This window comes from Cavia porcellus, unplaced genomic scaffold (genome assembly GCF_034190915.1).
Source record: "Cavia porcellus strain 051 isolate PalLab524CR breed Dunkin Hartley unplaced genomic scaffold, mCavPor4.1 scaffold_5, whole genome shotgun sequence".
In the NCBI taxonomy this organism is placed as follows: domain Eukaryota; kingdom Metazoa; phylum Chordata; class Mammalia; order Rodentia; family Caviidae; genus Cavia; species Cavia porcellus.
In genome coordinates, this window is record NW_026947488.1 from 92,258,084 (window position 1) to 92,271,305 (window position 13,222).

At 35.6% G+C, this 13,222-nt stretch overlaps 1 protein-coding gene across 2 annotated transcripts in view; it reads right to left on the minus strand.

Moving 5' to 3' along the window:
• Positions 1–13,222, minus strand: part of Shcbp1 (SHC binding and spindle associated 1) — a 34,205-nt gene that overhangs the window by 12,492 nt on the left and 8,491 nt on the right. For both annotated transcript variants that reach the window (XM_013151877.3, XM_063249292.1), the window contains exons 6-9: positions 11,984–12,217; positions 11,731–11,899; positions 11,303–11,423; positions 844–975 (exon numbers count right to left, since the gene is read on the minus strand). In XM_013151877.3, coding sequence (XP_013007331.2) covers positions 844–975; positions 11,303–11,423; positions 11,731–11,899; positions 11,984–12,217 — 656 coding nt within the window. The remainder of the gene's footprint in view (positions 1–843; positions 976–11,302; positions 11,424–11,730; positions 11,900–11,983; positions 12,218–13,222) is intronic.

A 13,222-nucleotide genomic window follows, 5' to 3' on the forward strand; every position in this document is an offset into this window, starting at 1 on the left:
AGCACCTTCAACCATGTGGTTTTTGAAAAAGAAGCCTATAATACACACTGGAGCAAAGATGCCTTCTTTAACAAATGGTGTAGGGAAAATTTGTTATCAATACATTGAAGAATTAATCTAAATCCATATGGGGTTTATATCAAATTAAATGTTATGAGTACATGTTTATGGTACATAGTAATTTGCATTCCTTGTAAAAAGTCGGTACATGTACATATCACATCTTCACTCTTTGCACCCTCTTCTCTCCACCTCAATCTCTTGGTTCAAATAAACAGCTTTTGCACAGCAATGAAAACAATGAAAGAGTGAAGACTGCCTACAGAATGGGTAAAATTGCAACTTACTACTCAGATATAGAACATCTAGAATATATTAAAAATCTGAAAAATAAACATCCAAAAATAAAAGATCCAATCAAAAAATGGGCAACTGAAATGAACGGCCCCTTCTCAGAAAAAGTACAAGTGGTCGCTAAGTATATGAAAAACTATTGCGCATTTTTGGCCATTAGAGAAATGCAAATCAAACAAGCACCAAGAACCCACCATACTCCAGTAAGAATGGCTATTTTCAAGCACCCCCAAAACAACAAATGCTAGTAGGGTTGCCAGTATTTACGTCAAAATTAGTATTATGCTCTGCATTTACTTAACAAAGTTTCAAGCACAGATTAACCTATTTCTCACCTTGAAGCAGGCTCCCTAAATCATTACTGCTACACACATAAATAATCAGCCTTTTATACTCAAGATTGGTATTTCATTACATTCGGTTTTCCATAGAAAGTAGTTTTCTTTCAAAGCAAAGATCAAATAGTACACCAAACACTGAGATACTTACTTAAGATTCCTTCTACAGCATCATGCTGAACAAATTTTATGCTTGAAATTTTAATATCCACACCTGTGCAATCCACAAAAGTGTCTCCTTTACCCTTCTTTTCTATTACAATATCATCTGGTAGTCCATATCCTAAAGAAGAGAGTAAGAACACTTAAGGTGAAGGGAATATCTAAACACAAAAATGTTAGAACAGATTACTCTAGTTTAAATGATCCCAAATTATAATTTGAGATTAGTCAATCTCATTACATTTAAATAAAATCTATCTCCTCACAGGTATTATTTAAGCCAGGATACTCAATTTTTTCCTAGCTTTGCTTAATTACCATGTCAACGATCTTAGACCTGCACAGCACAAAATTCACTTTATAAAACTACTATAAATTATGATCATCAGGACTCACAGCTGAATTAGAAGTCTTTAAAGCACTCAGCCTTTCTAAGTTTTTCCTAATATTCTATGACTCTTAATATGAATTATATTTGAAAAAACCCAGCATGTCAAGATTATCTCATATTTGTATTCTGTTAAATAGATTGATTTAAATTGACTAAAAACAGGGTCTCAACTATCTTGCCCAAAAGAACTTAAATTCCTAGGCTCAAGAAATCCCATCTCTACCTGACTAGTAGCGGTGACTGCAGTTGTGTGCCAATGTTTCTATCTAAATCATAAATTAATAATATGGGCCAAGCCTCTGAATAAGATTAAAAAATTGAATAATCAGAAAACTAGAGACTTTGCTTCATAAAACAAAACCACATTCATGAGCTGTGGTAGCACACACCTGTAATCCCAGGAAGTTGAGGCAGGAGGACTGCTTTGAGTTTGAGGCCAGCCTAAGCTACACAGTGAGTTGAAGGCCAGCTTGAACTACATAGTAACTCCCTACCTCAAAAACAAAAACAAAAAATAAAACACAGAAATGACTCTTACTGTCCAAAGAAGAATCTTTGAGTAGATGAAACTAATTAACTATATTAAACAGACAAAACCAATTAAAGAATACAACAAAGCCAGGCATAGCAGTGCACACCTGTAATCCTAGTATTCTGGAGGCTGAGGCAGGAAGATAGTCACAAGTTTCAGGCCAGTCCACACTAAATACGAAAACTCTATTTCTTTTTCCATTTTTTTTTTTTTTATTTTAAAGAGAGAAAATTAAACAAAAATAAAAACAGTGATAGAGTTTCAAAACAGGATAATAAAAAATTAGCAGTGGATAATATATTGCATATTATTATCTTCAAACTAGTTGCTCAGATTACAAAATATAGGCATGCAAAATTAATCAATCAATATAAGAACCAATCTTTTCAATGAACTAGTAGTATAATGTTAGCTATTTAACTATTTTCTTTTTATTTATTTATTTTCTTTTCCCTTCCTTCATTTTTCCTTTCTCCCACCCCCACAAACTGGACTTTCTAAAAAATAAAAGTCTACTATAAATACTATTAACACCTTGAATATAGTAAATATTTTAATATACATATCACTTATTACAAGTGAAGCTTTAAACTTACTCATGAACAAGTACTCCATATTTCATATTAGCAATAATGTCTAATTCAGAAAAGTACATTATTGCTAATTTTACAATATTTTTATACTTTCTGTTATTTATGACACTCCAGCAACCACATTATAATTTCTTCACCAATCTGGGAAGACCTCCTACCTAACAATTAATCTGTATCAATGCTATTTTCACTCTGCCAAAAACTACAGTTTTTATTGCAGTGATTTATCCTGTAGCTATGTCATATATACTATATACATTCATTATAAGTCAAATATTAGCAAGGAGAACAAAAATTACACATGTAAAACAAAAACAAGGATGAGGTGATATAGTAGTAAACAGCAGAAAATTAAACTCCTGGCATTGCTTCTAATAAGTTTTAGCCCGGCACACATCTGTAATCCTAGGAGGTTGAGGCAGAATGAATACCATGAATTTAAAGCCAGTTTGGTTACATAGTGAGTAAGACCCACCTAAGACCCACCTAAACTACAAAGGGCAAGACGCTGTCTCAAAAAAAGTTTTAAGATGAAGAATATAGTTTAAACAGTTTATAGGCTTCAGGAAGATGGTGGAGTGGTAAAATGCAGAGAAACAGCCTCTCTATGATTTGGAGTCCAGACACTAGGATATAGCAACAAGAGGAATAGAAGAAAGAGAAGAGAAGGGTCCCTCAAACCCATGAAGGATCTGAAGAGAGCGCTGAAGCTCCTGAGGAGAGTGAATAGAAGAACTTCAATGAAAAACAAGCAAGAGATGGCAGTAGCTATTTCTCTGAGTCATGATTCACTGCAAGGGTAGAGTACAAACCTGCAGACACACAGTGATTGGTGGCAACCGCAGAGACCTCCATGGCGAGATGCAGCAGTACAATGGAGGAACAGATGCCCCAGAATGCACTAGCTGGAGATTTGGTTGTCTTGTAGGTTGAGCACTTGGCCAGGAGCCATCTGAAGAAGGACCAACCTGACTTCAAGCCCAAGGTGTGCTGACTGCTCCAAGCGAAACAAGTCTGGTTCTAGCCTCACAGCCAGAATCCAGCCTGAACTTCATGGTAAATAAAAGTGCAGCCTCACTGAGATTATCCACCACTGTAAAGCTACTGTGGGCTTACTGGCATAAACAAACATAGATCTAGAATCTGTCTCAAGACATTCTCTACCAGTGATAGGAGAGACAAACCTTGAAGTACACATTTTTTCCTCTATTGCATTTTTCTTCATTATTTGATATTGCTTTTATATGAGTATGAACATGGTTTCTAGTTTAATTGTGGTTGTGGTTCTGCTGTTTTTCCTTTGATTTCCTCCTTTTTGCTTTGCTTCCTATCTTCTGCATTAGTTTCCCAAAGTTGTGTGGTCCTCCTTTGTCCTCCAGCCTTGTTTCTAATCTCTTCTATTTCTCTTAATTTTCCCCAATTCTTTTTAAAATTTCTCCCCTGAGAGTATCGAGGGCTTATTTGCTGCATACAATTTTCTGGTTTGTTAAAGGTGGCAAATTAATGGTTGCCTCAGTTTGTTCTTTTCTAGACTGTGTTTGATACAATGGTTACTGCCAATTGTAACACTTTAGCTAGTCATATAAATGTTCTAACTAATTGTTCTTCCTCATATATCAAGACTAAGATTGCTTAAGGGTCACAGAAAATAATGAGGGCCAGTACCAAAGAAACATGCGTTAGGTCAAGGAGGCAGCAACTTCTTATACAGAATAAAGTGAAGAAGCAGGATTCTGCAACATAGTCAAAACTCAAAAGCCAGCTATACCCGGAAGACATCTCTGAGAAGCAGTCATTTCCTAAGGGTTCTAAAGAGTAGCAATAAAGCTACTCACCATAGGCAATTTATAAGGCTCAACCCAGGAATTAAACTAAAACAAACAAAACAATACAAAATGAGAAAATACATAAACAAGATGTCCATGTCACCAAAGACAAACAATGAAGTGGAACAACTGAAAAGCAACCAACCTGGCCTCTCTGAAGTAGAAACAAAGCAAATGGATGAGATTCTAGAAAAAAATCAAATCATAAACAATTTCTCAGATAACTACAGAGACAGTGACAATTAAAAACTTGCTTAGTGACTCTAGCACAGATACAGATTTTAAAAATAGAGGAGCTTTGGGAAATGATAGCAACCATTAATATCCAAAACAGGAAAGAAATGGAATCCATAAAATACCAGGAAATTAAAAATTCCATTGAAAATATCCATAGAAAAATATATGAATGTGAGGACAGAGTCTCAAACACAGAAGACAGGCTTGAGGTTAGCAATCATGAAAAAAAAATTTTTTTCTTAAAAATAGCAAGGGGGTGCTGGGGATTTAGCTCAGTGGCATAAGAACCTGCCTTGCAAGCAAGTGGTCGTGAGTTTGATCCCTGGTACCAATAAAAAAAAAAAATTGCAAGGGATTTGATCCCCAGTACAAAACAAAACAAAAAAAAAAAAAAATAGCAAGGGATCATAAGAACTCAATCCAGCAATTGCTAGATGATACAAAGAATAAAATAAGATTGACAGGAAGGAAAGAAAAAGCAGATTACACAAATGATATTTAAAAAAAAAATATTCACAGACATCATGGCAGAAAACTTCCTTGGCAGGAAAAAAGAATTTGACATATGTATAAATGAGGCATATATAACTCCAATTAGCCATGATCAAAAAAATCTACACCAAGGCATATAACAATTAAGATTCCAGAACTTCAACACAACAATAGAATATTAAAAGCTATTGGAGAAAAGACATAAATCACCTATCAGGAAAGCCCATCAGAATCACAGCTGACTTCTTAATATAAACCCTCAAGTCAAGGACAGGTTGGAGTGAATTATTTCAAGTTCTACTTCCAACCCAGATTGAATCACCTCTTAAAACTATCTTTCAAAATTGATTAAGATACTTCCGTGACAAAGAACACCTGAGGCTTGAGGAAGTTCATGAACACCAAATGAGCACGCCAAAATATTCTGAAGGATATTCTTCAAAGAGATAACAAGGACTACAACTCCATGAACCCCCAATAAAATGAATCCACCAGGCCAGGCAATTAAACAGAAAGGGAGAAATGGGGAACAAATAACAGGAAAATAATATGACAAGGATAAGTCAATACATATCAGTTATAACCATCAATGTTAATGGTCTCAATTCACCATCCAAAGAAACAGACTGCAGAAAGGATCAAGAAGCAACATCCAACAATAAACTGCAAGAAGCAACATCCAACAACATGCTGCATCCAACAATATGAAACACATTTACCTCAAAAGGAAATTCACAAACTGAAAGATGGAAAACAATACTCCGTGCAACAAGAACCTGTAGAAAAGCAGGGGTAAGCTATTCTTTTTTTTTTTTTTTCCAAGTCTATTTTATTTCAAAAAGAAAAGAAAAAAGAAACAAAACAAAATTTAAAAATCAGGGAGCAACAATGGTACACACATCCCACTCTGTCATCCCCAAATCATTCACCCAGAGCACAAGGACATCTGCATTCAATTGTCTGAACAACACCAATACAAATCTTTCTCTTCAATGGACTCAAGAGAAATCAGTAGTACAACTACCTTAAATATATATATATATACACACAAACACACACACACATATATGTTGTTTCTTTCAGCTTCTCACACTTAGACAATACAATATTTATATATGTGTGTCTGTTTTATTTCACTTATAAAAGTTGCATAAGGGGTAACTATTCCATTTGCAGACAAAGTAGATTTCCAGCCAAGTCTGATTTAGAGAGGCAAAGCATTATATCCTTGTAAAGAGAACAACTGAAGAGGAAGAGATAACAATCATATATATGTAACAAATACCAGTGCACCCAACAATATGAAACAAATATTAATGGACATGAAAAATCAAACAAGCACTAACACAATTCTGCTGGGGAATCTCAATGCCCAACTGTCACAAATAGATCAACTAGACCAAAAAAAAAAAAAATCTACAATGAAATTATCAGAACTGAACTGAACATTTAAACAAATGGATTTAGTAAATGTCTACAAAATGTTCTACCTCACAGCATCAGAATATACATTCTCATCTGTATATGTGATGTTCGCCAAACAGACCACAAGCTAGCTCATGCTTAAGAACATGCAAATAGCTTGAAATTATTCCACATATCTTATAAGACCACCATGCAATGAAACTGGAAATCAATGGTAAAAGAACCCACAAGAACTTCATAAATGCATGGAGAATAACACCTTCCTGAACAACCAATGGGTCACATATGAAATTACAATAGAAATGAGACAGTCTCTACAATTAAGTGATAGTGCCAATAAAACATATCAGAACATGTGAGACACAATGAAAGCAGTCATATCAGGAAAATTTATGGCAGCGAACACTCATATCAGGAACACAGAATGAGCACAAATAAACAACTTAATATTGAACTTTAAGCTCCTACAAAAAGAATAGCAGGTAAAGTCCAAAACTCATACAAGTGAGGAAATTACAGAGATCAGGGCAGAAATTCATGAAACTGAGACTGAGCAAACAATACAAGAATCAACAAATTAAAGAGTTGGTTCTTTGAAAGACTAAATAAAATCAACAAACCTTTAATCAACTGTATTAAAAAAAAAGACTCTAATACATGCAATTAGGAATGGAAAGGGTGAAACTACAACAGATCCCACAGAAATCTAGATCATGTATACCTACTTTGAGAACTCGTATTCATTTTAATAGATGGAAAATAGAGAAGAAACACAGATTCCTAAATACATATGAGTTACAAAAGCTGAATCAGCATACAAAAATCCTAAATAAACCAGTATCAATAAATGAAACTGAAAATGTAATTTAAAAACCTACTACTAGGATAGGTGACAAGGGAAAGGACAGCAGGAAAAAGAGAAAAAACACAAGCCAGTTATACTATTAGCATGTTTTAGTTCGTTTAAAAGGAAGGTTTCGGACTGGGGATTTAGCTCAGCGGCATAAGTGCCTGCATTGCAAGCGCATGGCCGTGAGTTCGATAGCTGGGGGGGGGGGGTTTTAAAAAAAAGGAAGGTTTCTGCTAATATTAATTGAACAAATTTTTATAAATGTATCTTTTACCTAGAGCAATTATGTTTAAAATAACATGTAATAATGTACTGTTTTTCTCCTGTTATTTTGTAATGAAATTCTGATTTAGCTTTCTCCATAAAATTAAAAAAAAAAAAAAAAAACCTGCAACAAGAAAAATCCAGCCCTGACTAATTCACTGCTGAATTTCACAAGAAATTTAGGGAAAACATACTACCACTATTTCTCAAACTCTTAATGAAACTGAAAGGGAAGCAATATTCCCAAATTCATTCCTGGAAGCAAGCATTACCTTGACACCAAAACCAGAGAGTAACCCAACTAACAAAGATAACTGTCAGATAATCTTGTTGTACTCTAAGAAAATACCTTCATTATTTTGTGTATTATAGCAAACCTGCAACGTGGCTTACTAAATGTGTTTTTTTATCCTTTTTCCCTAACTGATATGTTAAGCGACCTAATTGATATGTGAGCAATACTCTCCTCTGTAAAGAACTGCAAGAATCTCACCTAATTGATATGTTAACCATTGTTGCCCTCTACACACTACAGAAGTGGTGCTAAAACAAGCTAACAAGGGTTGTTAATCACTGTTAGGCACCTCTATTCTCCGCTAAAGAGCTAAAGAAAACTAGAATGGCCCTCTAATTTACACTTGTTTGAAGTAACTTGCTTGTGTGCAGAGAGATTTGCGTATGAGTCTAACCCTTTACCTGACCTTGACATATAACTGCCATTTTCTGTTCTGTATGGCGCCTTATTGCCTCCCTCTCCCCTCACCTATCTATCTAGGCCATAAAGAATTTGGGTTTCTGGTGACCTCTTCCCGACCCGGTGATGATCTGTCATAAAATGAGCCTGCCCTGCCCCAATTTTAAGAACTGTTTAGCTTCAAAGAAATTACCGGGAAATACTATGGCCCAAACCCCAATCGGTGCTTTCCTTTTGTTCTGTATGCATCAAATGAGTTAGATATCAGATCTTTGTAAAACTTAAGTTTCAGCTTCTTGTAACTCTTGACCCCTTCGCACCCACTAGCAAAAACGAGCTGTCCTGGGATAATTAACTTCTCCACTTTCTTCTCCAAATATTGCTGCAGATGTGCCACTCCAAGATAATGTCAGTCTGTAGGATGGGAGTAATTTGAGAAACACCAGAAACTCCCGAGATTGTCAGAGCTAAGTGGACAGCAATATAGTTTCCAGACTCGGGTCAACAAGTTTGATGGCTCTGTAGGTTTCTCTGTTTCTCCCCCCGCCCTTTTCCTCCAGCCTCTTTTTAAAGTCCTCCCTTCAGTCTCTGGGACACAGTCTCCAAATTGGCTCCCGGAGACTCGTCGCCAGGCCTGGAAATAAAGCCTTTGCTACCTAAATTTTCGGTCTCTTGCTTCCTTGGATTTTATACCAGGGCCCGAGTTAAACAAATCTCCCTAATGAACATAGATGCAAAATTCAGTAAGATACTAAAAAGAATGCAGCAAATTATCAAGAAGATTATTCACCATGATCAAGTAGGATCCTAGGGATGCAGGGATGGTGCAACATACACAAATCCATAGATGCAACACATCATATTAAAAAGACAAGGATAAAAACCATATGAACATTTCAACAGGTAGAAAAAAAGCATTTGACAAAGTCCAACACCCATTCATGATAAAAAGTCTTGCAGAACAGTAGAACAGATAGTCTTTCATCTCAATCTGATAAAAGCCATCTATGACAAACCAGCACTTCACTGAATGGTCAAAAACTGAAAATTTTCACTCTAAAATAAGGAACAAGACAAGGAAGTCCACTGTCATTACTCTTATTCAATATAGTACTGGAAATAATAGCCAGAGCAACTAGACAAGAAAGAGAAATAAAAGGAATAAGGATAGGAAAGGAAGAAGTTAAATATCATTATATGCAGATGACATATTTTACATAGAAGACCCCAAAAACTCCACCAAAAGACTTCTAAATTTAATAGAAAAATTCAGTAGCATAGCTGGAGGCAAAGTCAACACTCAAAAGTCAATAGCCTTCCTCTACATGAATAACAGAGAAATTATGAAAAATATGCCTTTCACAATAGCATCCAAAAAAATGAAATACCTAAGAATCAGTCTAATGAAGGAAGTAAAAAACCTCTACAGTGACATTACAGTGCTCTGAAAAAAGGAGATGAAAGAGGATTATCAGAAAACGGGAAGATTTTCCTTGTGTTAGATCCCCCCATCAGAGACAGTACCATCATCATGGCAACGGTTTAAAACTGCCCTGAAAAGGCATACCTCCTTCCCGGAAGCCTCTATGGTTTCTCTCTCCCAAAAGTCTGCTAAAGCTCAGGCATGTAAAAGTTTACCCAATCCCCTGCACTCTCACAAAATAAATCAGCTCACATCAGTCTCCAGAGCCCTACCCCCATTAAAGCCTACATCAGGCAGAACTTGCCCTTTGTCTGCAGAGAACCACCACAGCCTCCTTAGCCATTATGCGGCTGAGCTAAATCCCCAGCCCCTTATTTACTGTTTCAATTTCTTACATTAAGATGTTTACACGAGGCTGATTTATTTCACTAATGAGCAAAGTCTCAAGTTGCATCCTAAAGTCTTTTTAATACAGGGCTCAGCAACACAAGCACCTGCCTGGCAAGTGTGAGATCATGAGTTCAATCCCCAGTACCAAAAAAAAAAAAAATTTTAAGTCTTCCTACAGTTACTGTTCTAACAAGGATACTTTGGCCAGTACACAAAGTATAACACTTGTGACATTCAGTAAGCTTTTACAATTATCAATTCAAATTAAACATACTTCACAAAAATATATCAAAACAAAAAAAAGATACACACCTGTAATTCCAGCACTTAACAGGCTGAGGCAGGAGAACTGCTGTAAGTTCAAGACCTGCCTGGGCTATGTAAGCAAGCTGAAGGCCAATTTGCACTACATTGTGAGACCCTATCTCAAGAAAGAAAACAGAAACAAAAAAGAGAAGAGATCAGGCACCAAGATAGCCAGAACATATATAAGGGTAAGCAAGAAAATAAAAAAGTACTAAACAAAAATATGTATTGCTAGGAATATTTTTCTATTTTAAAAATTCAATTTCTTTCCTATAAGTCATCTATAATTTAGAAAGTATAATTCTAATGGTGTAACTTTTTTTTTTTTTTTTGGTCTTTTTGAGACAAAATCTCACTATGCAGTTCAGGCTGGCCTTTAGCTCACTTTGTAGCCTTAAACTTGCAACGATCCTCTTTCCTTGGCCTTCCAAGTATTGGGATTACAGGCATGTACTACCATGCCCAGCCTAATAGTATAATTTTTTTTTTTTTGTCTTTTTCGTTTTTATCGGTACCAGGGATCGAACTCACGACCACACACTTGCAAGGAAGGCACTTGTGCTGCTGAGCTAAATCCCCAGACCCTAAGAGTATAATTTTAATAATTCATTTTTTTAAACATATGCCTGAAAACATTTTTCCAAAATATATACTGTCACAAAGACCAGAGATTCAAGTTGTTCAAACATTGGATTGATCCCTATAAGCTTAAATACCCTTAATATTTCATAAGCAATGCACGTAGAACCAAATGGGCTGAAATCACTGTTTTATTGTTTTGTTTGTTTTTTAGAGACAGATTCTTTATACACAGTTCAGACTGGTCTTGAACTCACTGTATCACCCAGGCTTGGCCTCAAACTTGCAACAATCCTCCTGCCTTGGCCTCCTGAGTGCTGGGATTACAGGCATGTGCTACCATACCTGGTTGAAATCACATTTTTCCATGTGGAAGTGGAGCTTCCATAAGGTCAATCATTATTGTAGCATGCATGAAAATTGATCATGTGCTCTTTCATACTCACCTTCCAACTCAATGGAGTCAGCAATGGAGAATGTGCCATGTACCATATAATGGCCAGGACAAACAATAACAGTGTCGCCTTCATAGCAGGCATTTACAGCAGACAATGGATCACTATGGAACTAGAAAAGAACAACATATTGCAAATATACATCATCTAAAAGCATCTTGCATATTTCTCCAAGTACCTTCATGATTTTCTTAAAAAATAGAGCCAAAATTGCCTAATTAAGTCTATCTTCCTGAACAGTATAGTAAGCCCAATACATGGTTGCTAAGTTACTATTGCTGATGAAAGGATAATGCTCTCACTGCTACCCATTGTTCAGAAAACCAGCTTTAGAAAGCTCCTGGAAACATTCTGTAGAATTTACAAAAACCTGGAATGAATCAAAAGAAACTACCTGGACCAAGAAATTTTCCTTCTACCTGAATTTCGACATCTTCTTTAAAAGGTTCCTCACAAAGCTTGTCCCTGAGCAGAGATCGCAGTAAACCAGACATCATGGTAGGAGAGACTACATGGGTGATCCTCTGGCCATTCGGACGGATACCTTTTGCTTGGATATTAGAGTTCTTCTGATAACCAAAAACATACCTTAAAGAAAGCAAAAAGACCTATTAGTTCTAAGAGAGCTGGTAAGAAAAGATGCTAATTTAAGAATAACAAAGTCCCACATACCTCAACAAAGGATTCTCAATGAGTTTTAGCTTTTGTTTCAACTGTTCAATCTCTGAATACAATTTTAATCCTTCCACCATGGAGATATTTTCCTGCTCAGAACCCGAATTACAAGTTGACAAACTGCTCCTTAGGTTTAAAAATTTCCTGTAACTTTCTTCACACTGAGTCAATAAATTGCGGTAGTCAACAATAAGTCCTGAAGGAACTCGGTCTTCAAGAATGTCATAATGCCTGAAAGTTTAAAAACAAACTGAAACCCTTTACTTTTCAGGTATTTTCCTAATCATTCAAACAACCTATTTAATCCTCAAATCCCATTAAGTATTTTATAGCACACCTAACTCATTTTATACCATCTAACTCAAGAACATGCAAACTCATTCTGAACAGCACTCTAGTATAAGTGGAAACTATCAGAAGTTTGAATCACCACTTAGTCACTAATATCCTCGTTGGAAGTTGTGTTTTTCCATAAATGCAAACATTTGTATTTTAGAACACTGTCAGTTCATGTTGCATAATTTGTGATTATTTATTTAACTGTTTTATTCTCATGTATTACATTAAAAACAGTAAGTAGTGGGCAATTTGGGATTTGGGTAAGGAAGTAAAATTGTTTCACAATGATATTTAAGATTATCATATTTGTAGGACCAAAATTTATAAATGATTCTTTAGTCCTTCCTTGCATCTAAAGCACATGGTGCAAAAATTTACTGAACATTCATTCCTTCAGGAAGATTATTAGAGAAGTTCAAAAACACATAAGCCTTTACTGTCAAAGGAAAAAAAGTAAAGTTGTCACTACTAAAGAGTGATTAAAAAAAATCTTGTATTGAACTTTACTGGCACTTAAAACTTAAAAGAGTATTTTAAAGTATAATAAATAATTTATGAATGTAGACTCAAGCTAATAAAAATGAAAACAGAAAAAAATTTAAAAAAAATAAAAGATAATATTGTCATAACACAAAGTTTTCAAATAATTGCTTTATTTCTCAATTGAAAATATACTAACGGGGGGGCTGGGGATTTAGCTCAGCGGCATAAGCGCCTGCCTTGCAAGCAGGCAGTCATGAGTTAGATCCCCAGTACCGATAAAAAGCAAAAAGACAAAAAAAAAAGTATACTAATGCCAGAAACAATAGCCCTGAGGCAAAATTCAGATACTTGGCAGTTGAGGCAAAATAGAAAATTTGAGGCTAGGTAAGTTAGCAAGGCCAAAAGGGCAGGGTT